General features: G+C 41.4%; 2 protein-coding genes across 8 annotated transcripts in view; both read left to right on the forward strand.

Moving 5' to 3' along the window:
• The window catches only part of exoc4 (exocyst complex component 4), a 115,144-nt gene extending 88,981 nt beyond the window's left edge, over positions 1-26,163 (forward strand). The window contains exons 15-20 of the mRNA XM_079652853.1: positions 14-169; positions 1,506-1,684; positions 8,895-9,039; positions 11,254-11,432; positions 11,936-12,095; positions 24,066-26,163. Of these exons, the coding sequence (XP_079508979.1) occupies positions 14-169; positions 1,506-1,684; positions 8,895-9,039; positions 11,254-11,432; positions 11,936-12,095; positions 24,066-24,303 (1,057 nt within the window). The 3' untranslated portion in view covers positions 24,304-26,163. The remainder of the gene's footprint in view (positions 1-13; positions 170-1,505; positions 1,685-8,894; positions 9,040-11,253; positions 11,433-11,935; positions 12,096-24,065) is intronic.
• Positions 26,164-27,528: 1,365 nt separating this feature from the next.
• lrguk (leucine-rich repeats and guanylate kinase domain containing) overlaps positions 27,529-27,850 on the forward strand; it is a 33,191-nt gene continuing 32,869 nt past the window's right edge. For all 7 annotated transcript variants that reach the window (XR_013803319.1, XM_079654788.1, XM_079654787.1 and 4 more), the window contains exon 1: positions 27,529-27,812. Coding sequence is in view for 6 of the 7 variants with exons in the window: in XM_079654788.1 (XP_079510914.1) it covers positions 27,684-27,812 (129 nt within the window). In the remaining variant the exon portion in view is untranslated. The remainder of the gene's footprint in view (positions 27,813-27,850) is intronic.

A 27,850-nucleotide genomic window follows, 5' to 3' on the forward strand; every position in this document is an offset into this window, starting at 1 on the left:
TTTATGTCCTCAGGGCTGTAGTCCAGTGTGAAGAGAAGCTCACCATCAGTGCCTCCTGGTCTAAAGACGAGGACATCAGTCGCCTGCTCCAGTCCCTCCCCAACTGGGCAAACATGGCCCAACCCAGACAGACGCGACAGAAGAGAGAGGATGAAGAGGACTTTACTCGGTACACTCACAAATACACACAGAAAACACATGTGCTATTTCATATAAACGTCCAAATGTCCATCTGTGTGCACCTTTACAATTCAGTATTAAGAAACCTATACTCAAACAAGTGCACACAGTAGCACACATAAACAAGACATACACCACCACACTTGAGCAATCCCTACTAATCGCCTTCACTCCTTTATTCACATATTATTAGACCCTCTGTTGTTGACTGAGATGCACCCATAAAGTAAGTCATGATTGCTCTTTTAAACACCCTCTATCTGAGGGAAGTAAGGAAACGAGGGGAAGAACAAAATAAGAAAATATAAGGAGAGCAGAAAGCGTGGAGGGGGGGGGGGAGTCTTATCGAAATTGCCTTTGAATGTTCGCACTCTTCAGGGAACACTGAAGCTCATCGGAGCGGAATAGTAAAGTAAATAAATAAATTGGTTATGTGGCCAAAGAAAGTCAATCTGTTGTGTGTGCACTCCCTCCTTCTCTCTCTCTCAACACAAACACACAAACACACACACACTCTCACACACATACACCCAGTATGAGAGCTCAGAGATAGCCAGGAAGAGGCCATAAGGCTGTTTGATTTAAGATGTTTTCATCACTATGAAAGGGGGATTAGCTTCTGCACGACTGGCAAACCACTGCGTTAATAAAGCCTCATAATAAGATATAATTGCGAGTGAAATAATATGTCCGTCTGTCCCGTGTGTTTTCAACCCTATTCTTTGCTCAAAGGATCTTGATCTTTTGGGCATCCTGGTGACTCTGGAGGCCTGTCCACATGCTGTGTGTTTACAGCTCTCTGATGTGGAGATTTAGTTATCCAGCTTCCCCGCTCTCTCTCCCCATCTTTCTTGTCATTACAGTCAATTATCCTGCCAAAACCACCAGAACTTATAAATAAAGTGAAACGGGGCTTTTGATCTCTAAGTCTTTGTTTTTCCACCCTGTAAATCTCTGCCATCTGTTACTCTTCCACTTCTAAATGTACTCCATCACCTGTTGTTTTTCTCTCGAACCGACTGTTTACTAGTAGCGCCTTCTCCTTTTTAGCCAGAGCTACACAATTCTCTACTCACTGTCGTGTTTTATATATTTACTTCAAACTTTTGTGCATCACTGTACAGTTCATGACCCCATTGTCATTTTCTGATAATTTAAAACACTGATTATATGTGTTTTTTTTCATTCTCATACCTCTTAGTTATCAGACATATATTTATATATTTTTTTTTGCATAAAGAAAGATTGCTGTTAGAGCGAAGGTAAATAACTTTTCTTTGTCTATATCTTTCTTCACATACACTCTCAATCTATGCATCCCTCAGGGCGGCTTTTGCCAAGGAGTCTGAGGTGCTGACTGGGAACCTTGGAGATAAATTAATCCCCCAGAACGAGATCCTGCGGGACGTCAGTGACCTGAAGGCCCTGGCCAACCTTCACGAGAGCATGGAGTGGCTCGCTGGACGCCTTAAGACCTTCTTCACCAACCTGCCTCATACCTCCAGTAAGTAAGGGAAGCATTATTTGGGATGTGGAAGCAGTTGGACGGGAAAGCTGTTCTGAAATGGGTGCGAATGAGGGATTGTAGTTTCCTAAAGTTACACAAATGGTCGGAAGCAGTTTGCCCAATTCTGACATTGGGAAAGTTCAGGGGGAGGGGTTTTCTGAAGCAGTTTGACAATCTAACAAGCAGCTCTGATGAAGTATCTTTTTCATATTGTCATTGTCACAGTGTTGCCGAGTGCTATTATAGCAAACCGGGACGTCAGAATACAATACATTTATTAGTGGAGACCAATACTAGTGAAATTACACGATTATCATTACCTTATCCGGTTACAATGTGTTTACTGAACTATGTTAAGAGGTTAAAGGGCCATAATTCCCTCTTTAATATCTCATTAATGTGGCTATAAAAACATAATGTTCAAGTCTACTGTCAAAAACTATATTTTGTTAAAAAAAACACTGGAACACTTTATGGTAATGTTCTCCGCAGTTTAATCAAAACCACAATCGTATTCACTATATAACTCTAAAAGTGTTAGGCTTATCAAAACTTTGTAAAATGTGCGTTTACACCCGCCTCACTGACGCCCACGCAGACATCTGTTGCTGTTTACCCTGCAAACTGAAAAACTGACAATGTCTTTGATAAATGATTTCCGCTTGTCGGATGGTTGCATTGCAGCAAAAATTAGATTATCCGTCCTGTCATTTTTCTTTCCTCTGTTCCTTGTTTTTCCGCTTTGGCACAGACAGAGAGGCTTTCATAGCTGCCAAAATGGTTGCTATTCAGGAAAATACTATATGTTTTGTTTTCACGTCAGACCCAGTTGATTTCAGGAATATGATGGTGAAACGTAAATCCTAGAAGCACATGGGGAAGCCTTAGAGACACCATTTATCCTTTACTGACTGTTTTATTACGGTTCAGAGCAATATTACATAGTGGACATTTCTTTCCAGGAGAGGTTGCTACAAGTCTCTCTGGTCATTAAGCAGTTATTGATCAAAACCCCCTGCAGATTAAAATATTGTCTGGATGCTTTATGGAGGGTCACAGTCAGGGGTACACAACGTTTTCTCATCCTTAGCTGCAAGACTTTAGTAGCAACACGTCTTACCTGTGACTCATTAAGTTCTTGTTTGAGTGCATTATCACACTCATTACATTCTCCACTGGAGTTGTCAAAGAGCACTCTACACACACACTCGTTATCCTTGGCTTTGCCTCTCCCAATGTGTGTGTACAAATGCCTCCTCTAATCAGGACTCTCAAAGCATTCCCTGCTCAGTCTTCACTTCTGTATCATTAATCAGTGAAGAAAATAAGGTGTCTGTGTGTAACCGACATATAGTTTCTATGTAGGTGTTGGTAATCACAATCATGTTTATTTAATGTGTTGTTTATGTCTTTCTAATAACCTCATTCAATATTTTACATATCTATGTCATCAAGCTGAATTTCTAGATTTGGATGGGTCACATATTATCAATGTTGACAAGACGATGTATTTATTTGAGCGTTTGTATGGATTTACTTCACCATAGTGTTCATGCATTCACCTTCAGCAATCACCACATTTACTTATACAACATATATATTGTATTGTAGAGTTTTTTTTTTTACTTACTGTATGTATAAAGCTCTTTCACCTCTGTAGTGTTACACTGGCACTCTGGAGAGTCTGAGCCGTGTTCACTGCAGTGTGTTGGTCGTCGGGCAGAACTCAGAATGGCTGCACCTCTCCTTTAGGGAGACGGGGGGCTTCAGGCCTTATCAGCAAGGATCACAACTCTCCAGCTTCTGATTGCTCATTGAACTTGCGCTATTTTGCTCTCCAATATCGCAACTTTTCTTTCAGTCGTAAAATAATGAAATGAGAATTTTTAGATATTCCTATTTGGCCTTGACTTTGTCACTATCTCTTTTTAAATTATTCCGTTCCCTCTCACTCTGACGCTAGCTCTCTTCGTCTATTCGTAGATAAGAATTCAATAAAAGTACGGGAAGGGACGTGACATAATTATCATTAATTCTGGCGGGTGGCACTAATGGGAAGGATAGGGCAGTCACTTATCATGCTGGGACAGCCTCCGTATTGTTCATTATTTAGTGTTTGCCGAGCTGATGACGGACGGACTGTGTGTGTGTGTGTGTGTGTGTGTGTGTGTGTGTGTGTGTGTGTGTGTGTGTGTGTGTGTGTGTGTGTGTGTGTGTGTGTGTGTGTGTGTGTGTGTGTGTGTGTGTGTGTGTGTGTGTGTGTGTGTGTGTGTGTGTGTGTGTGTGTGTGTGTGTGTGTGTGTGTGTGTGTGTGTGTGTGTGTGTGTGTCTTTGTGTGTGTGCGCGCGCCCATGTGCGTGTGTGTACACAAGCATGCACTGTGTAAGATGGGACAAGGGTACGGCAGGGGAAAAGGACCCTGCGTTATCTCATCCTCCACCCCCCCCCCCCCCCCCCCACCTAACGTCTATGCCTCTCCAAATTGGATTTTATATTACAGAAGCAGTCAGGTATGAACAACTCATTTTCTTCTCCCTCCTTTTTTCTCTTTCTTTCGGTCCTCTTTCTGACTTTCTTACTTGATTCTTTCTTTTTATTTCCTTCTTCCTGTTCTGCCTCCTTCATACTTCTTGCTCTTGTTGTCTCCTTTCTACAAGTCTTAAGGGTCTGGTAGATTATTTCCATGGCTGGGTAATCTCTTCAGCGGGCGTTTGTTTTGGTCACCTTCCTGTGTTATTGATTCCCTTTGGATGTGTGGTTAAACGCATCTCTGAAGTATAAAAACTCAATTTAAGTATGCGTGCATTTGCAGTTGTGTGTGTTAAATGTGTCTGAACAGTAGGTAAGCTTGTGTGTGTGCTGGTAATGAGATGTGTGTGTATGCAGACTGATGGTGATTTGCCGTGAAGGTGGCTGCAGAAAGGGTCTTATCACCCATCTGGTCCAGACTAGTCCACTCTGACAATATTTACCCAACAACACACACACACACACACATATGCCTGAGGAGCCATGACAGCCCCTTTTCTTTTTGGAATTCTGTGAATGATTTGTTTACATTTGCAAACACAAGATCATGAAAAGTCTTAGTGGACAGCCTTTTTCCTTCTGCCGACTTTTTGCTGTCCACAACCACTTCATGTGCTTGTGTGCCAATGTGTACGTTCATGTCGGAGGCCTGACCAATATGTGATAGAAACAGGCCTCTAACCTATTCTGCAGGGGCTTTGGAAAACAGCCAAGTATTCTTCTTGTGGGAAAAGGTTCCTTCGGTTCTCTTCAGTGTTTGCTCTGCTGCATGCTGAGGGCTTATAGAAATATTTTTTTTTTAACCTTGACTATGGTGAGTGTAGGTCTTTCCCTTTAGCAATGGCTGTTTTTCTTGACTCCATTTAACAAGGCAAGTTGACTAACAACACATTCCTATTCACTGCACAGGCCTGGGGGAAGAGCTGCAGTGGGAGGTGGCGTTGTTGTTTCTTCAGTGCTTGAAATATTGTCTTTTGTTTCATCCATTGTGGTTTTATAACTATTTCTGTCCAAAATGTCAAGCATATTTTGATGATCTCAAATTAGACACCATTAAGCAATTTGGGGCCTTAAGATATTAAAACCAATCAATCTGTCAATTCTCAGATTTCTTATTCGTCCCCCTTGCTTTCTGTCTATCTCTCTGGACAGAAGTTCAGTTCCCCACGTACAGATGTTCATCCTCTACCAGAGGCAGCACAATTATGAATAACTGCCCTTCTCTTACTCAGTCATTTATGAATCATTCATCACCCCTGCAGGATACTGTCCTTTGCTTATCTTTTTCCGTTTCTCATGATTCGCTTTAAGGCAGGCTATACTTTTAAAGCAAACCTGGTCATGATTTGACAAGTCTTTGGCAACTGTACTCGTCAATGCATTAGATGTTGTTTTGTTGTAACTTAATGTATTCTTTATCCCCTTAATAGCACACAGATCAAAGTGTGAACTGTCCTTTTACGTATGCATCTGTATGCTGAATGTGTGTAAGAATGCGACTTCCATCACTGATGTTGTCCCTTAATGTCTGCCACCCTCATCTTCTGCAGATGGCAAGCAACAGACGTTTCTCTTAGATGGGATTCGAAAATAATTGGATAAGCACTGCACACACACACATGCATACCTACACACGAGCGCCTAAAAAGATATGCGACACACACAAACATATCCTCGCACTTGATCAGCAGGGAAATAAAAAAAAAGAGAGCAAGAAAGTTGTCAGTCAGGACCAATGAGTCGTCTCCTTTTGCCCGTCTGCCCCTGACTCTAATGGTGCCCCCCCATGCTGCGACGCCTCCCTCGCATCATCAAAGCAGCGCAGACTGGGGTCTGCTTCGGTGTGTCTGTGTGCGTGTGTTTTTTGGCCGTGTGTGTGTCTGTTTCCCAAACACCCCCTGGAGAGGCCTCCAGCAGTGTGTGCCACAGCGAGCCCTTTTTTGCCTTTCTGCTGCCAAAGTGAGTGAGTGTAATGCACATGAGAGGAAACAGAAGCCTTGCAGTCACTTTCACAATGTCTCCTATGTGCACATGCACACACTTTTGGAGGGAAAACACTCCCACAGGCAGGAAAATGCTTTCGCTTTCTCACACTCACAACACAACAACAAGGGAAGGGAAGAGAAGAGACACAGAGCAGAGTGGACTTCACCGGATAGACATGTGCCTTTTGTCTGGTGCTAGTCCTATCAAACACTTTTTGTTTTTGTCATTTCTACTTCTAATAATAAACATTAACAAAGTCTATATCACTTAATGCGGGGCTCAGGTTACTCAGCTGCATAGGTACTATTCTTGTAATTGTGGCTTTTAATTTGATTTGCTGTATTGTGTTTCATAGCTGCATTCTGTATATATAAATGATCTGATAAGATGATTAGGGTGAATAAACAACATCCGCTAAATACAATCTAATGAAGTTTATTAATGTCATTATGCCCCGCTCCCTGGAGAAATCACTGTGGATTGTTTCTGTTAAGACCAATCATGTTTGTTGTTCCTGTGGCTCATTTAGCCAGATTATTATTGAAATTGCCAACCTATAGATCTAATCCATGGCACTGTTGCTGGAGGAGACAGTCACTAGAGTAGAAATCGGTTAATTCGGTTAATATCTGTTATTTGGCCTTTTTCTCAACACACCCAGACATACAACCAAACACAGAGAGTATGTGTCCTTTAGATAAGTCAGTCATAGCTTTGCGCTCACACTGGTTCATGTTATCTGATTAACAGAATTTATGACTGATTATACGCCTGCAGCGTTAGCCACACACACACACACACACACACACACACACACACACACACACACACACACACACACACACACACACACACACACACACACACACACACACACACACATACGCATACACACCATCAATAGCTTTACTCAAGAAGACAGTTAATTAGCAAGTAAGTTCCTATCCAGTATGCTCATATAGCACATGCACACCTTGGATAAGAAGTCACATCTCCAGCCTTTATCTATGTGAGTTAAACACACAGGCCATAAGAGTAGCTGTCAGTGATGTCACTTCCCATCACTGTGTGTGTTTGCTTTGCTGATTGGATGGTCATGGCATATACCTCACTGCTGTTTGCATAAGCCAATGGTCTCTCCTCTTATCAGGGGTTAATTTAATATAACTGTAATGCGGACATTTTCACCAGCACATACAAAATGTGCAAACATGAGCACGCGAAAGCATTCACCATGGAAAGGTTTTATTGAACAGTGTAGAAATGCCTGAACAAAGAATGGTCTTAAACTTAACCTCTTAGCAGTCAAATTAAAAAAAGCACTATTGTACTGCGTGGTACTGTATAAGCATAAAATGAGCATGTTTGTAAAGGGGAGACTCTTTGGTACTAATACAAAACCATTTGCATTAGATTGTTTTTGATGGTAGGATACTTTTTACTTCACCTTTAAAGCTGAGACAGCCACAGCCTTTGTAAGACAGTATATTGGCCATATTAAGAAAGTTAAGAGTGTAATATGGGGGGGATATGCAAAGCTATTCCCCATTGTAATATACATCTGTATTTTGTACATATCCACCAAGTTGCATGAAAATAATGTCATTTTTTTCCCCCGTATCCCTGCTGACAAACAAACCCATCTGAAACATAAACCAGAGCTAATAATCCAACAATTGTGGAGTGGAATACTTTTAATCTCATTCCTTATCTATTTTTAGGAACATCAGTCAAAAGTCATAAATAAGGAAGACAAATGAACAGGTCATGTCGGCCTCAGTTCAGACGCCGTGCCTGCGTGAAGGCATGTGTGACCTTCAGAAGGGCAGGAAGAGTAACTGGGGAGCTGGCTTTGACTGCGGCACATCGATCGTAGACCCCTGCATTCTTCTGCACAACAGTCACTCTTCGTACACACACACACACACACACACACACACACACACACACACACACACACACACACACACACACACACACACACACACACACACACACACACACACACACACACACACACACACACACACACACACACACACTCGCCTCATTGACCAAATAGACCTAAATATGACTGACGGGGCCAATTTCTCTCCCTTTCCTCCCTTTGCTAATTTATAGCCATTGATCTACACCAGGCTGCATTTATATACACTCATCATGCCTCTGTGATCTCTGGCTCTCTTTCTACACACACACACACACACACACACACACACACACACACACACACACACACACACACACACACACACACACACACACACACACACACACACACACACACACACACACACACACACACACACACACACACACACACACACACACACAGGTCCTTTGTGTGGTTTACAATGCAGTGCACTGACACATGCTCCTGCTGTCTCATCACAAGTGGTGTGAAGAAAGTTGCTGAAGGACTGCTGAAGGGAAGTGAAGATTAGCACATGTTGGGTTTTTGTGTATGCTGTATGACCTGGTGTCATTTTTTAGTATCGAATTCTGTCAATATGACATGTGTGTGGGCACTGAGGTCAGGGTCCAATATAGCATCTTCTCTAAAGCAGCATCCGGACAGTAAGCATTTATGATAGTTCCTCTGGTTAAAGCATGAATCTTCGTGTCACTACTTCCCCGAATTGGTAAGACTGTGTTTGTTAACCGTGTCTTCCTGTTACTTGTGTCCATCCAGGTGCGTCTCCATGCTCAGCAGACAGCCAGGCGGTAGGTGAGAGTGAAAGGAGCAGAGAGCAGATTCTGCAGACCCTCAGTGATCTGTCCAGGGGCTTCCAGGACATCGCAGACCGCTGCCTCCTGGTGTTGCACCTGGAGGTCAGGTATGCACGAGAATCTCATCCACACTTGACAGAAATTGCAGAAATGAAAACACACATCGGGGTTCTTATTTGTAGTTATGTTATAATGCTCTTGTTTCCCGTTGAAGACATACTATGACCCAATCACGTCCCAACAACCACTTGGAAACAGCTAACAACATGTCGTTTACACGCAATGATAAGACTCATTTTCTATGTAGCGTCCATGTTTTCTCCTCATTAAGATTTAAAACACACCAAATACGGAAGAAACGACCTCATAACTCATTACATTGGACCATTCAAAGAGCACAAGAATAAACCATTGGCTTTTGAGTGCCATGCTAATTAATTACATGTGATCCAGATCGCCACATTGCACCTTCATTAGTATTTCTGTTTGTATGATGAGTTTGGGAGTGTACTATGGATTTTCCTAAATTGACACGCAAATTATTCCGCCAGTTTGTTGTACCTTACTCTCCTTTTCATCCCAAAAACATGTGGAATCAGTTCCCTGATATCGTTTCTTTGTGTTGTTCCCCAGCTATACCGAACACATTATGCCTTTAAATCATTTCCCCCCCAGTTACCATGATCAAACTACACAAGCTTATTGGATATGTCATTAAATCAAAAGGAAAAAAACAATCAGTGGCTAACTGCCATAAATGAGCACGCTCAAGAATGTATGTGTTTGTGTGAGTGTTAGTATCCAAGTTAATTTACCACATCATATACTTCCTCCCACCCTTAAACACTAATAGTCCATCATTTCTCTCCTCTTTTCTCCATCACTCCACGTACCACTATTTCCCAATAGACCATCGTATAGCTTATGCAATATTGTTTATGATTGCAGTAGAAAACCCTCCCTGCGGCTGATGTCTAGCTATATGCTACACTCCATTGACTCTCCCTATCGTGGTGTATTTCCCCTGATAGTGGTAGCAGCTAAATGAAGCCATGAGGAAGAGCAGCAGGAGGGGAGGGAGGAGGAGATGGGGGAGAGATGAGGGTGGATGGCGGGGGTTAAAGAAGGGAGATACAGTAGCTAAGTGTGAGAAATGATTGAATAAAAGAAGGAAGTGATATGGAGGCATTCAAAATGTGGTGTAGTAGTTGGCTCAGCCTTAGGGGAAGATACATTCACCCATATCATTATATTATTTCCTGCCATGGGCACTGTGATGATGGAATTATAAGAGTATTGACTTCTTAAGGCTAGTCAGAAATTAGCCTTCTATGGACCAGAAGGACCTCAGACTAAGATGTAGGTGTGTAAAAGGACAGAGAGGTGTAACATACTTACCTATTACAGTCCTTCAATTAATGTTATAGATATTAACATGAGCTTTACGGGCAACACTGAGAAAGATTTTCTTTCAAGGCTGTTTATTTAAAAAATAAATATTTGAAATTATTGGAATTTTGGCCTCTTGGAAAATGTAATGAGCCCTGTTTTGGGCACCTGTGTTTGTACAACATCTGTATACAACTTAAAAAGAAAAAACAAGATACAGTAGTAATTTATTACTAATGTTTAAAATTAAGTATTTTACGCTGATAGATTATCTTCTTTATGCACTATTTGGCGTAATTCTTTGACAGGGTCCTCACAAAACAGTATGAGGAGACTCACAGAAATCCTCTTAAAAAAGTATTTCTATAAATTAACATTTTTCTGTAGGCTTTATTCTGTAAATGTACTAGAAGTTGAAGTACTCATACCTCAAAACATTTTATTATCTTTATTTTGAATTTTCTCCGCAGATTACCCTTAAATAATCTGATGTTTTGGCTAAACAGTATACAGCTGTGATGAAGTGGTAGATTAATAATTATGCTTCTGATGTTTTATATGAGTACTCTTAACAGGCTACCTTTTGTTTGAATTAAATAGGTTATAGTAGTATAAGTGGGGTTTAAGAAGATAGTACACTTGAAGTCTACATACTAACTTTGTTTAACTCTAAAGATAGATAATAATACACCTTGTGCATTCTCACTTTTTTTCTGTTTGAGTCTTTTTGATCCTTTTCCCTAAAATACCAATATTCTTTTACACCTCATACTCATACTTGTTCTCAACATATCAACAGTACCGTGACAGAGTTTGGTGGGCACTTGGAAATGATAGCAAAATGCAAAGAGAACAAAGTCAAACATCTAATTCTCTTCTCTCTCCCTCTTTTCTGCCCATCAATCTCACTCTCCTCCCACGTCTCAATCCAGGGTGCACTGTTTCCATTACCTGATCCCCCTGACAAAGCAAGGCAATTATGCCATCGTGGCTAATGTGGAGAGCATGGACTATGACCCGCTGGTGGTGAAACTGAACAAGGACATCTCAGCCGTGGAGGAGGCCATGGGGGCCGCCCTCCAGCAGCACAAGTTCCAGTACATCTTTGAAGGTCAGCACACACCTTGGGTGAAGTATAACAAGCTGCCTGAGACATTCCATCATTCTGCATTTGTGAAGGTTACATATCAAATCTCTTTTTTTAGTGCTTGTGCACATACGGAGTGGTAGATTTCATAGGCTGCTTGGATCAGAAAACATGGGATTCAATGTTTTGCCTGCCTTTTCTTTTTCACATGCAGGCTCATTAGAATAACACTTCCCGTCCATTTCTTGCAACCCGATTGAAACAGACTTGGCCTTTTTTAAATCTGGCCTAAAGTCACAGGTGCTAAAACAAAGGATTTCATTCAAGGGGTTTATACAATTCCAGAAGTTCTTTTAAACACCTATTAGAAAGCCAAAATATAAAGTTAATTTGCGACACATTGATATACGTAGATTAAAAACTGAGTCCAATTTTAAAATGTCGTGGAGAAGACTTACTCTTTCTCTAATCTCCCATTTCTTCTCTTGTGGTTTATTCTCTTTTTATTTCCTTTCTCCTCTCCCTAGGTTTGGGCCATCTGATCTCCTGCATTCTCATCAACGGGGCTCAGTACTTTAAGAGGATCAGCGAGTCTGGTATCAAGAAGATGTGCCGGAATATCTTCGTCCTCCAGCAGAACCTCACCAACATCACCATGTCCAGGGAGGCTGACCTTGACTTTGCCAGGTATGAACACACTTCTTACCAGGGTCAGCCACAGATCAGCTTGCACAGAGCAGGAATACGTATCCAATAGAAACCTCTTACATGCACTCAGATTCCGCCAGTATACGTTTATAAAGAGTATTAACCTTGGCATGGAGTAGCTGGCTGAAAAATATTTTGTATCATTAAATGTCATATACATTCCTGATAAGTGCTTGCTGTTTTCCCTTGAGGCTTGCTGTTATCATGGTGATAAAGCCTCTGATATCACAGGACTGACCCTTGAAGCCCAAGATAATAATATTCTTGCAAATAATAATAATAACAAATATTAATGGAATATGTATTACAATCCCTAGGGAAACATGATAAAATAATATAATGACTTATAATATGAATTTATTATACTATAATAATAACAATCTAATGAAAAGTGCATACCCTGTATTATGAAGCCATCACATTAGAAATAGACAGGCTGTCGATGAGTTTAAATCATTATTGTTCCAACCTGACTACACACCTGCACAGACACACACAACGTCCTCAAGTTCAGACCGCAACTTTGTGAATGCACTAGGCAGACAGGTGGTCAAACAGCTTGTCAAGCCCACTCCGCTCTATGTGTTTGGTTGTTGCTGTTTATTCCACATTCATACAGTTATACTTTGTCAGTCCACCTGCTGTTGCCTAGTGCTGTCCAGCCCTGATGGACATGGGGGAAAAATTTGCGTAGATATCTTTGTGAAAAAGAAGAGGGGATGGATTAGAAAGAAAGAAGAAGACATACAAAGAATGGTGATTCATGGTATTCATATGATTATTTGTCCCCCTCTTTTGGAAGCATGTGTCCTTGAAGGGAGTATGAGAGGAATACTGATGAAAAAGAAGGCAGGGCTCGGGGGGAGGAAGATTGAAAAACGAAGTGAAAGGAAGTCATAGAAAAGACGTCTTTCATAGAGAAAGTCCATAGATGGAGTTGGAGAACCCGGCATGGAAAGAAGACAGAATGCTGCAGATTGAGAGGTGAAAACTAGAAAGCAACAGAGAGGAAGTGAAGGAGGAAGATGAAATATGGATAAAGTATGAGAGAAGAGAGATAACTTAGCAGCTTGAGTTTGTATTGTTATCACTTTGTTTTCAGCTGTCAATTTGTAGCAGTCTCTTTCTATTTTTTGTCTCAAATTTTCTTTTTTTATATTTTGTAGAAGAAGCAAAACAAGACAGAAAATCAATCAATCAATGTTCATTTATATAGCCCAATATCATAAATGTTACATTTTTCTCAGTGGTCTTCACAGTTTGTACAGAATATCAGTATGACAATACGACACCCTCTGTCCTTAGACCCTCGCATCGTACAAGGAAAAACTTTCAAAGAAAACCCCACAGTGTAAAGGGGAACATGGGAGAAACCTCAGGGAGAGCAACAGAGGAGGGATCCCTCTCCCAGGACGGACAGAGTGCAATAGATGCCGTGTGTAAACCGAAGAGATAATACATTTAAAACATAGGTAGACCAAATGTTTGGAAATGCATCTGTCTGTAATAAGAAGATGAATCCACGAGGATGTCAACAATCCTGTGGGAGCCATCAGGGAAGTAGTATGATGAGTCAGGCAGGACCACAGTGACAGCTTCAGCCACGACTCGTCCAGGACTCAGATCCAAGACTCAGGATGCAGGACACATGACTCAGGATCCAGGACACAGGACCGCAGCCACAGGATCAGCCACGACTCAGAATCCCGGCGTAGATAGACACCAAAAAGAAATTTGGGGGAAGCTGGGTTATTCGGAACATGAGAGTGTATGCAGGTACAGACAGACAGAAGGAAGAAGTAAGGTGTCCCCCGACAGTCTAAGCCTATAGCAGAAAAACCAACGTGTCTACGTACCTGGACTCCCTTAGGATAGGGTTAGGGAAAAGAGTAGGAACTAAGATGTATGCGCCACATCTATACAATGAGCGTATTGCTCCTAAAACGTTTTTCTGGCACTGACACCAACAGTTGTGCGTCGACTCGGCAGGGATCAAGGCACGTGTATGCCTCTCCCTGCTTCAACCGTCTACACACACAACCAAATTACATCTATACCATCAGTGAGGGAAAAGAGTAAGAACTAAGATGTATAGGTGAAGAGGAACAACAATTAGATTCTCTTATCAACTATAACAAGGGTCGGCAACCTTTTTTATATGAAGTGGGGCGGGGGGGGTGAAGAGCTCGAAGCTCGTGAACTGTCAACAGGAGGGCGGGAGGAGCCTCGCTGCGGGGAAGCAGTGTGTGGACCTGTCAGCGCAACTTACATGATGCCGAATTGAACAAACTAATTTAAGTAATTGGTTTAAACGGCATAATAATAAGGACAATGGTCCGCTCTGTGATTCTCCAGAACACACATGGCCAGTCCGCTCCTGTGTAGCATGTTATTTAGATGAGAGATGAGCAAATTGCCACTGGACTTTCAACTACACAGCCAAGCAAAAACTGCTGCATTTGTACAGCTCCTTATGGGTACTGCAATTAGTGAAGTGCTTTCCTCCGTGGTGAAACGATCAGCACTGCACCACGGAGGAAAGCGGCAGAAAGTCGCCTGGAGATAAAGAGAGCGGGGCTGCGTTGCGTTCATGGCTTCCTTCTGCAGGTAACGGGGAGACGCGCTCTGGCGGCGGTCTCGTTCAGGATCCGAAAATAAAATTGAAATATTTTGCACACTTATTCCACTTATTCCTAGTCTGAATAGGGGTTGCCAGGGGTTGCCGACCCCTGAACTATAAGCTTTGTCAAAAAGGAAGGTCTTAAGCGTACTCTTAAAAACGGATAGGCTGTCTCCTGCCCAAACACAAACTGGAAGCTGATTCCACAAAAGTGGAGCTTGATAAGAAAAGGCTCTGGCTCCCATTGCAAACTTGCTTTGTTGGAAAACTAACTTAACATTTTTCTAAAATACAGCGTTTTGTCCGTGATATGCTTTTTCTGTGACCTCCTGAAAGCCAAGATGTGTGTTTGGAGAAGGAACATCAACTTTTGTTTGGTTTGTTTCTCAATTTTTGGTCCATCGTCTTTCTTCAAGTTAAGACAGCAACTCAACTCTCTGCTACCTTTCCTAACCTCAGTCCTAATCATTGTTGTTGTCTAATAGTTTTAACCATGCCTGCCTTGTTGGGATGCAGGGTTAATTAGCTTCCTTTCACAGTTTTTATAATCTTGTTGAGTGTGTGACATGTTTGAGGTGATAGGCTGTCTGTGTTTGGACATTGCCATTGTTTTGTAATATTTCGGTAGTGCGCGCCAAGTTCCAGGAACAGAAAAGAAAGAAGTAAACTGAAGTGTACTGGATGTGGAGGACCATTGATTAGCATGTTATTTCTACCCTCTGTCATCTTTGATTATGGAGAAATGCCAGTGATGGCTTTTCTGTCTTTTTCGCTCTTTCTCCCGCTCTCTGATTACGAGGCGTGGGTGTTGTGGAGGTGTTGATTGGGAATTGCAGAGTGCATTGTTTACACATTCATGGATTTTTGGATTGGCCGGCCTTTGGCTCCAAGACACACCAACACACACACATGTGATACGTCTCCCCTTCTCTTATCCACGCACACTCTCAGCCAAGCCAATCAGTATTTTGAAATCACCATATTTATGTTCAGGGCATGAATATTCATAAAGCGTGCTCCGTGGCACACACCTGTCAGTAGAAGTGACCATTCAGCCTGTTTGACTAAGTATGAAATAGATAAAATTATGCATTTTTTGCTTCCAAAAAAGTTTTGTTTATAGGCTTCCTCTGTCGGACGTAGAGTATGATATGCAATTATTTCTGATGTTTGGAATGAATAAAGGATTCATGTCGACCCGTCTACAATATGTACATTGGAAAGGGCTTACTGATGTGCTCATACTACTTGGTGAGTTCATTGGTCCTAAAAACTAAATGGTTAAACAAGAAATACACTTACAATATAAGCAACCACCATCCCATTTTGCAACTGGAATGGATCCTCCATATCTCATAGGAATTTAAATAAATACTCCCGGTGCTGATACCAGTCTTGTTGTGCACTAACATTGGCCAACAACAAATCAGCAGTTAAAGGAAGGCTGAGGAAGAAAGACTAAAACTAGACAATTCATCAGTGTTTTATTACCACCTCAGGAGAAAATACCGCAAAATGAGGAAAGGAAGTGATCACAGCAGGAAATCTGCTTTGAGAAAGATTACTGATGCTTACCTGTGCACCCATGTACTTTTATGTTCCCTATGTGTCTGTCTGCTTCTGCTTTTCTTCTGCATCTGAGTGATTGTATGGGAAAGGGAAAGACCTGGACAAGGGCACAGTAATAACCATTGATCCCAGTTAAAACTAAGAAAGGCCTAGTAACCAGCACTGCAGAACTCATGAACAAACACACACACACACACACACACACACACACACACACACACACACACACACACACACACACACACACACACACACACACACACACACACACACACACACACACACACACACACACACACACACACACACACACACACACACACACACACACACACACACACGCACGCACACTCTCTCCTACAGTATATTGCTTAGAAGCATAGGGAAACAGTGCCACCTTGTGCCTGAAAGCGTGTTAATATGCAGTACATTCCTGGAAAACTACTGTATGTCAATTGTTGAGGTTTCTGTTGCTGGCACAGTGTTAAAAAAACTCATGTGTGTGTAGGAGTGTTCATTGTAAGGTCCTATGGCGCTCTCTTGTGTCTCAGTCAGAAATTTGGCAGCGATTGGCTTGTGGGTCAAGGTCACACACACACACCTAAACACTAACACACAAGTGGACACACAGACCATCTGCTCAGAAACAGTTCAGGGCCTCAGTCCGATTCTGCAGAACTGCGCGTTGTTGCAATGTCACATCTGTGTGTGTGTGTGTGTGTGTGTGTGTGTGTGTGTGTGTGTGTGTGTGTGTGTGTGTGTGTGTGTGTGTGTGTGTGTGTGTGTGTGTGTGTGTGTGTGTGTGTGTGTGTGTGTGTGTGTGTGTGTGTGTGTGTGTGTGTGTGTGTGTGTGTGTGTGTGTGTGTGTGTGTGTGTGTGTGTGTGTGTGTGTGTGTGTGTGTGTGTGTGTGTTGGCTGAGCCCTCAACTTTGTCTCCATTGATCTCCTCTCACTGTCCTATGTCGCCTTCTCTCTATCTCACTCTCCTTTGATGATTACTATTTTCTTGACAAAAGCAGAGATGAGATAAAGGTAATGTTGTTGGTGAGTCTTTTTTAAAAGCCAGAAGTTACAAAGAAAACAAATATGACAAACTTTCGAAAGTCTTAGTGTAGCCTGGCAACAGTCCACTTCAGCCTTTAGAGATAGTTTATTTTGCTTGGCAACATAAACTGAAACCTAAAATAGAGATACAAAATAATTACAAAATCCATTCACATATTGTTTGATTGGATTTGGTTTGCTACCACTCCTTGATTAACAAGTCACTGTCAATGTAATGTTGCATGTTGTTTTCAGTTCTGTTCTGTGCAATTCTGCTCGGCGAATGTAATGCAAAATGATCACTTTTCTGTTGATTGACTAATCGACTAGTACTAGTTGTGTCCGATCAAATACACATAAGAACTGACTGGCTCTTAGGTTGCCAAATATAGGATCAATTGAAAATGGGCCTCAAAATATATATTTTTTTATCACACCAGTACCAAGCTTGTTGTTACTGTACACGAGTATGTCCCATATCAAATTGAATGCAAGTAAATGTGTTTGTCTACATTTATTCTAGGTGTGCGCAAAATGTAGGGTATTTTTTCTAGGTTTTCTTTGACATGACAACACAAACACACACACGGTGTATCTCTGCTTTATCCAGTGACCCGTGTAGGCAGGTTGCCGGGCTGTCATAACATCCTAGCTAACTCACAAGCTCCTTAGCCGTAGCTAGGCTAAACACCAGGCTGTCAAACTCACTGCAGTGATGCCCCAGAGTTCACCCACCTGTCTGCTGCTGGAAATTACTGCAATGTTCGGCTGTACATGTGTGAATTGTACACCTTGTATACGATGAGTTGTCCCTGAGTGTACCGCCCCAGCCTCTGTGTGTCTCTAAGATCCGGTGTGTGCGCACCAGCAAACAAACTGCCTTTGGTTTGGTGTGTGTATGTGTGGAGGTGACAGGCTGGTGTATCTACAGAGAATGTGGTAATAAGTACAGTTGACGGCCATGTCAGGAAGGTAGTGGGTGTCAACAGATAAAACTGTTTGTGTTTTGGCCTGGCTTCGGAACACTGTCACTCCGCTCAGCTCCTGCCTCCCTTCCTGTCACCTTGTGTCTCTCCCTTTATCTCTCTCTTCCTTTCTCAGTCCCTTTTATCCATTTTCCTTTCCCATCTCCAACCACCACCTCTGCTGAATTGTTTTTCTCACTGCTCCCTTCTTCTTCCAGCTCCTCCCCTCCTTTGCTTTCTCTCTGTGTGCATGCGCAAGAGGTCCTATGATGATGGTCTTTGTTGATGAAGCCTGTCTATCCATGCTGTGTGTGTGTGTGTGTGTGTGTGTGTGTGTGTGTGTGTGTGTGTGTGTGTGTGTGTGTGTGTGTGTGTGTGTGTGTGTGTGTGTGTGTGTGTGTGTGTGTGTGTGTGTGTGTGTGTGTGTGTGTGTGTGTGTGTGTGTGTGTGTGTGTGTGTGTGTGTGGGGGTGTGTGGGGGTGTGTGGGGGTGTGTGTGTGTGTGTGTGTTGTGGCACAGCATGATGGAACTGGTCTTTGCTGATGAAGCTTTAGTCTCTGTCTCTGCAGACCTTTCCTCATTACCAGATGAGAGACAAATGCACTGCTTTGGAGTGAGAAAGACAGGAGGAGGCGAGGAAATTGAAAAATAAGGATTCATAGATTCGAGTAAATCCACATTAACCAGGCTCATTTGGAAATATCATTTATATGTCAGAATACTTGAGCATTTTTACAACATTATTGTAAAGCTCCCTGTTCTTTTGATGCCATGAAAATGTATCTAACTGTTATATCAGCAACAAGTCTTGGTTCTATCTGATATAGTTTACAAACTATAAAGCACCTTCTAAATTACACACGTTACATTATGATAACAGGAGAACACATTTAAAATATCAAGAGAAAGCATCTAAATGACAAACAAATGTAGAATACACAGATAGAAAAATGTACTTAAATATCATACAAAAGAAGAAAATGAAAAGCATCTTTGTGAGTTTTTAAGTAATTTAAGTAACAATAGTTTGCAGCTCTGATAAACTCAGGCAGATAGAGATAGAGAGGTCCTTCCACAGTCTCCCATCCTCCCCCATCCCTCCCCCACTAACTAACGTGTTGTTCCAAACGTGCTGACAGAGGCAGCCTCTAATGGCCTTAATATTGTACACGTCGGAAATGAGGGGGAATAAATTGTGCTGATTCTTGTCTTTCTCTTGCTTTTCTTCTCTTTTCTCTCTCTGTCTTAGTCTTCTTCCTCCTGCTTTCCCTTTGTTTTCTTATACATAACTGTCTGGCCTACGCTGCATCATAAATTAACTTAATATTCTTTGTATACAAGGAAAGGGAGGAGGGTGGCTTATTAAAACTTAATAGAAAAGCACACCACGGAAGCATGTTGACACGCACACACATACACACACACACACACACACACACACACACACACACACACACACACACACACACACACACACACACACACACACACACACACACACACACACACACACACACACACACACACACACACACACACACCAACACACTGATTACTAAAGCAGTGCGCTTATAGATGAGACTTCTAGTGGAAGCAGGTGGAAATTGGTCAAATCAGTGAAAGTGGAAGACACAGAGGGAGACAAAACAACAATTCACTTTGGTTTTGTTAGAAAAAGAACGTTGGTTTAATTAACCAGCTGCATCTTAAACTGATAAAAATAAGTGTATGTTTGTGTGTAAGCGTGTGTGCCACTGGGGGTTCCTTCTTGATGGTGGGGTGCCGAGAGATTTAATCTTATTAACAGCCCTTACCCTGTTTGGCAAATGGCTTTCCAACTGCTCGAGTAATGAACTGTTTGAAAGTGTTTTCAGCACACACTAACATACATCACTCAGGCACAGAGACACACACATCTACACACAAACACACCTTACACTTCTGAGCCAGCCCCCTCGCCTTTATACTGAACAGAGGCCAGATTGCCAGCTGTCTTCAGGTCTCGCGCGCGCGCACACACACACACACACACACACACACACACACACACACACACACACACACACACACACACACACACAGCCTAGCACACTGTCTTGTTATTAGATGCTACAGAAAAAACAGCTGTTGATTTATTATCCCATTATCAGTTATAAATGAGCATCAGTAGTTCGGCTTTTAACAAATCCTGTGTGGGATTCTTCCAAGATGCATCACTTCCAGGTGAATTATAGTTGCTATTATTCTGTACTTAAGCCCTGTTTTATAGCACTGATGAGGTGGGCTATTTTTACTTTGACTTGGCGGCTGCTTTTACAGAATGATTCCAAAGCTTTCCAGCCACTTTTACTATTTTATTAGACAAGTAGTTATGACAACTGGAGGAAAATGTCAAAACAGAATGTGGTGTTTGTGAAAGTGCTCACAGTCATAATTTCAGCTTCAGCAGGGATGTTTTTTTTGTGTCTTTTGTTAATTTTCTGTCCTTGGGTTTTCTTAAATGAAACAGGGAGCTGAGCTTACACACTTCTCAGTCAGTCTACATTTACAAATCCTGCTACAAAAACTTGGAGATGATTGGTACTGGGAACTATTTCTTTTTAAGTTTTACAATTGTGGACATTATTATTTGAACACAATACCCACAGCCGGTCCCAACTCACATTGGGTGATGCACCTTTGAAAGATAGTCAATAAATCAAAGGGCGGACATATATCGAAACAAACTGCAGTAACCGGCAATTTAGCCTCTCAAATCAACCTAACTGCTTGTCTTTGTACCATAGCAAGTAAGTGTAGAAAGGAGAACAACAAAGTCTTTACACAAATTATTCACTCACATCTACTTACAATCAGTCTCAGGTAGTCAGGTGCAATTTACTCCTATTTATTGATATGTTCAAAGTCATCATTTTCATTCCCCTCCTAAGCTGCTTCCCATTGAGATCTGAGGAGGTATTTTTGAATGAGGGTAGCCTTCTTTTCCAAGCTTCTTCCCTAAACAAAGGAAATGTGTATTTTGTTTTGTGTTTCTTTTCTTCCCATTAGATCATATAAAGAGACAATTTGCCTCGAGCGTGCAGTTAATCGCCGGGTCTAGGGAAAGAAATGGTAATGCTTTTGAGCTGGTGTTGTGCTGTTTCTGAGTTAAATGTGCCGACACTTAAACAAAGCAGAGACACATTCAATGGCACCAACATTTAGACATTTAAGAAAATACATTAAAAGATAAAACCACACGTGGGAGCCATCATTTCCCACTCTTTTGCCTTATACTGTCTTGCCCCCCGGTAAAGGAGTAAACCAATGTGACCCTCATCAATATTGACAAGCGTATTCATGAACTGAGCTCAAGGATGGAAAAATAAACAAGACCTTGGAGAGAAATAGAGAGCCGGATTGAGAATGAGATAGAATGCAAATCCTTCGATGACCAAGGGCGTTTCTTGTCAGGGGAAGGCCAAAAAACAGATATTATTCACCTCTATTCCTCACTCCTCTCTTCAGCCATCAGTCTTTCTCTCTCCTTTTATCTCTCCCTCTCCATCTCGTTCATTTTACCCCTCCATTACTTTTCCCTGGTCTTTTTGTACAGTTGGATCTCTAAAATGACGGCACATAAAACACCTTGGAACAGAAGCTCCCAGAGTGCTCATTAGGGCCTTGTTAGCATCAAGTATGATCATCTCAAGAAGGAAATGGGTCTTGGATGGGTGATGGAGCTAAACAGATGAGATAAAAATATATTTTCTTACCAAAGTGTCTTTTTACTGAGCCATATCAGAAATCACTAAAGATTCAAATCCATTTACTTCCTCTGGTACAATGGAGAGCTTAACCCTCTCTCTCCAGATGCTTTTATGGACTAAAATATAAATCACTCTTTCGCTGCTGTCTTATAAAGACAGATTTGAAAACAGCTGGACTCAATATGTTTTATTGTTCAACCTCAATAACTCCATGCCTCAGAATATCAAAGGTACAATAATCTTTCTCCACTGAACAGCAAAGCAGCAGGAGCCACTGCTTAGTAGCCGGTGTCAGACCTTGGCCAAAATGGCTAGTTATTGCTCGGAAAAGAAAAGTTATTTTGCCTGAAACTGTTTTGTGAGCGTTTTCAGCATCACAAGCAGACACAAGCTCATTAGAATGCATATATTGCCACTCTTGTTACACTGGGAGCCATAACAGCATGTGTACCCAGGAGGAGCAGCGTGAGCAGCATGTAAGCTGCTCCGGTCCTCCTCTGTGTCGATGCAGGAGGTGTTCAGGCACAGTGTTGAGTCTAGGTCACACCAGTTTTGTTCATGCAGCATCAAAAGCTAAACACAGCTATTGTGGTCATGACTCACAAAAGAAAGGAGGGAGAAGTGTTTTACCAGTTGTTTTAAATCACATTTACTTTTTACATCATGGCTAACCAATTTGGAAACAATGCTTCTGTGCTTAGAAATACGATTATTTTCCTATCGCTGCAGGCCTCCATTGGTTCCCATCCATTTCCATACAAAAAGGACATCCATTAACTGAATTACCACGCAACAACAATGTAATATTGACAAAAAGGAACACAGACCTCATCTCCACTGTGTTGAATTAGCCAACTGAAGCAAATTTCGAGGAGCCACCTTATTGATTTTCGTATCGTACAAAAATTAATGAAAACAAATAGCTTCTTAGCTCCACAAGACATGCTGAATAGACCTTGATGTCGGATGTTCTTTTCATATAAAGCATACATGACACAACATATTTTGTTTGTTTGTAGCACCTCTTTTCCTCTTGTTTCGGCTGTATACACAACCTAATGGAAGTTAACATTGAGTGTATCTTCAGAGGATGGGATTCCTCCTTTAGCCAGGGGCACACAGTGATGAAATATATTCCAGTGTGTGCCTACGTTTCTGTGTGTGTGTTTTTTCTGGATGACACAAACACACTATAACACTCTCTTCGATATTTGACCTGTTCTGCCCCCGAGCAAATAATAATTGTCCTTCCTGCATCCTAACACACTCCTGCACATTACCTTACCTCCAGTTTCTTTCCAAGTTGTATTTTCCTTTGTTTATCCTAAGCTACCTTCATACTACAATCCATATAGCTATCTAGTATACTCCACTGTAAATTGATTTCAACGAATATAACGTCCAAAATTCACAAGGGGTCTGCCACTAGATATTCAATAATAAATACTGACAGAATATATAAAAACAAATACACACAATCTCTCCTCCATTCTGTTTGCCTTTTTTGACCTTTACGTATAATGTTTTAGTTGGCAGTTGAAAATGTGTATTATATTCCCCAACACGCTTTCGTTGTCATTATGTACTTCATGGTGTTTTTCAAATGGGCCATTGTGGATCAGTTCCTGGTTAAAGACCTTTAATTCTACACACACCTCTTTCCTCTTTGGCTCTGTCAACAGTGTTTCATTAAAACGGTCTTAGTGGTTTGTTGCCGGTGAATGTTTTCCCTCTAACTTCAGCTCCCGTTGGTGCGGTCCTTGAAGTTCATTCTAAGAAAATTGAGCTTGACAGCAACAGCAGTTAGTTTGGCTTTTGTGTTTCCCCTTTGTTGTTGCTGCTCCTTTTGATTCGGCAAAGGAATAATGCAAAGAGGAATACAAAGTGTTATTAACTTTTTTTTTTCTCTCCACATTATTTTCTATCATTCTCTCTGCTTTGCTGCTCTCTCAACTAATTTTCTTTATTCATAACCCCCCTTTCCTCTCATCTCTCCATCCAGGCAGTACTATGAGATGCTGTACAACACTGCAGATGAGCTGCTGAACCTGGTGGTGGACCAGGGTGTGCGCTACACGGAGCTGGAGTACATCAATGCCCTGTCCTTGCTCCATCGCAGCCAGACGGGGGTAGGGGATCTGAGCACCCAGAACGTCCGTCTGCAGAGGCTGAAGGAGATCATCTGTGAGCAGGCCGCCATCAAACAGGCCACCAAGGACAAGAAGATCACTACGGTGTAAAGATGAAACACAACTGGGTCCACTAGGGGGTCGATGACCGGGAAACACATCTTTATTTCAGCTCCTTCAGATCTGTCTGGCAGGAATAAGTGCAGCAGATAATTGGGTCATGCAAGAGTAAGGAGTTAAAGGGCAAACACTTGCAGGAGAGGCCATATTTAGGAATTGGCTTAGGAAACATTGAAATAAAGACTTGCTCGAGATTTAAATCATAATGTGTGAAATCTTTTGACCAGAAATATGTCCTCTCCATTTCATCCATTATAAAAATGTACTACAGTTAGAGGGTTGACACAGATACACCTTCCAACTCTGGGCTTGTCAAATATATCAAAATATATCTCAGTGTACAGTATGCAGCTCTGGCTTACTCTAATTGAGAAGTGAGGTGACAGCCAACACAACTGCAAAGTTTGCAAGTTTAGTTTGTTATGCATGTTATGACATAAGGTCACCTATATCAATTGACACTTTTAAAAAGAAAAAACACAAATTCATCACTAGCGCTGCGACACTAACAGTCCCCCACTGACCATGACTCCAGCTCCAGATAAAAAGGCGATTGTCTTGGACTTTCCCCCGAACTTGGGCTCCATCTCATCTCATTTTCCTATTAGATCTAAACTGCTGCTCTCAATTACACCTCTATCTCTCCTCTCCTGGCATCCCCATGGGCCTACTGATTCTGTCTGCAATAACAGATGCCAGATTAGGCCGTCTGAATGAGGCCACATCTTCCGCCTGCTGCCAATTTTCGGTTTGTCCCCAAAGATTTCCCTAGCTGAGAATTGTATCATATCTATGGCTGTTGAAAAATCTGTTTTTTTGTTGTTGTTTTTCTCATAGTTTATGCAGTAAACTCCTGTGGAAAGTTGTGAGTTTCATCCTTCTATAAATCAGGAATATGTTTTTTTTTAAACTATTATATTTCAAGTCCATACCACAGTGGAAGGAATGTTTTCAAGACGTGTTTAGGAATACATTTCCTCAGTCATACTAGCTCTATAGCTGAAACAATGCAGTTCTGAATCTTCGTTTTGCTGCTCTCACCACTTGTCCTCAAGTCTTCTAAAGTGAACCAAACGTATAAACTCAAGAGACGATCACAAATCATTCCCCCTTCCTGCAACCCTCCGTGTTTTTTGTTCATTAACTTGGGTGAGAAGTGCTTAACGAGAGCGGGAGCTGAGTATGGGAGCCTTGTCAATACGGCAGGCCCGGCGCTGGTCTCCCCGAAGCCCACAAAGCAATCCATCAAAATGACACAGGCTGGGATCGATGGGAAAACAACACGGGGCTGCTGAGGGGTTTGCCTACCACTCTGAAACGTACACTTGGTGTTAATTCTCAAATCTGCTCATTCAGCTGTTAGCTACTTTTGTAAGGTTATACATGAGAAACTTTAATACAATGTTAACCAACTGTGTCATGTCACACATGGATACTATTATACTAGATTCCCACTGCACACATATAACATAAAGCTCCAGAAGGCTTATGTATTGGGTATACTTCATATGTAAGTGTGAAACACACCTGCTGCCATTGCTTTTTATTCAATAATGAAATGTACTGTAGGGTTCATTTTGTAATTTAGAAGCAAAACTGAGTTGATCTGCCTTTCTATCTCACTTTTCCTTGGCAATGGACCTTTGTTTTGCACAGAGTCATTTCTTTGTTTCAAGAAAGAATGTATTGAAAGCTATACATCGAAATGTGTTAGTCTTGGAAAAGTTGAAACATGATTGTTCTGCTGTTAGAAATCTTAGAAATGCTCTCATGTTAGTCTAAATCAAGCCCATGTGATTTGTTTATGCATACTCTAATACACTGAAAAAAAAAATAAAAGCTTCAAATTCACTCATGTTTTGTGTGTATTGTACAGTGTTTTTCCTTGGCTGAATAACACTCATATTTTTCAATACGTGAAGCACAGCTGACAGGAGTTATTTCACACAGTAACACCTCTCCTCTCCTGACAGCACCGTCCATCACTGTTTTTGATGCATCTGAGACTTTACTGATTCCACCTTATGTCATACAGTATTAGTGAGACCAACGCTGGAGGAGATGTTTTACCTGACAGCTGTGATGTGTTGTCTGACATGGTTTGAAGCATGAAGTGCAGCATATTGGAGTCAGGAAAACAAACACAGACAACACACCACCTGAAGCTCACATGAAGCCCTGAGTTGTGGCTGTAAATCCATATTTGTCGGTACAGTCTACAGTGTGATGTTTGCACAGTCTCTATGTGATTAATAGTGCTAACTGTCATGGACTCCTGAAGGAGAAATCCAAATTTAAGAAATGGTATGACCCTGCAGCTGATATGTATTATACAAAATTGGAAATCTCTAAACATGTCAGTAATGTTTATATACATTGTAGTACTATTTATTTGTTTCTATATAGCCTGTATGTAAAAAGAAAATATTGTATTTGGTTTTATTTAACGATGTAGGCCTTGAAGGTGAATGTTTTTCCTTTTGGGAATGCATGTCAAGTAAATACTGCTAAGGTGAGCTTTTTATGTGTTATACATGTTTTTTTCCCTTAAACGGCTGGTAACACATTGCAGCTATCCCTGGAGGATTTGGAGATGTAAGTGGTTTTTTCCAGTGGAGTAAAGTAACTAAGTAGATTTACTCATACTGTAGGCTACTTACTTACAATTTTGAGGGATTTGTATTTCTACTCCATTACAATGCAGAGGTAAATTGTGTACTTATACTCCACTACATTTATTGAATATCTTTAGTTAATTTGCAGATTTGGATTAATGATGTGAAATATAATTAACACTTAAACAAAATACGTTAGTTAAAGTACATTTCACAAGCTACCCTACTACACAAAGGCACTTAAATTGGCTGCAGCTTTACCACCTGGATAACAATTACAAAGCATACATAATTATAATCAAAACACATATATACGATTCTGAAATGGGCTAATCTGAATAAATGAGTACCAAATTCTGATGCTAATACTTTTGTACTTTTACTTAAGATTTTGTGTTGTTGTTATAGGAGTGTATTTAAGTTAACTGTAGTATTTATATTACGTTTTTAAGTATCTGAGGTTCTTCCAACACCAATTGTTTTTTCCAGAGCCATATAATAGATAATTCTATATGGGGCTGGTTGATTCCCCCTTCTCCTTTTGGAGCGGGAAAACTACATGACCCACAATTCCTTTCATTTCGCACTCGTTTTAGCGTTGCCTAGTTACGAGGGCGCGTGCTTAATGTCAAAAGCTAACTTACTAGCTACAGGAACACGGATATTCGTACTTTTTATTTAATTGTAACACTAAGTGCGCTGACTGCTTCTCAGTAAGTCTTTAGTCAGACTTTGTCGAGTTTTCATTACGGAATAATGAAGGAAACAGAAAGTGAAGAGTTGTCCTCAGCGTCGCCTAGCTGCTGCCCCCCAGGGTCCCACAGTGCCGCTCCCCCTGCAGAGGCTCCGGGCTGCCAGGAGCTAGAGGAAAACAGAGACATGGAGGTAAGGATAACGCTACTTTAGCTGCTTAAACTAAATAA

This window comes from Notothenia rossii, assembly GCF_949606895.1.
Source record: "Notothenia rossii genome assembly, chromosome: 10".
Lineage (NCBI taxonomy): Eukaryota > Metazoa > Chordata > Actinopteri > Perciformes > Nototheniidae > Notothenia > Notothenia rossii.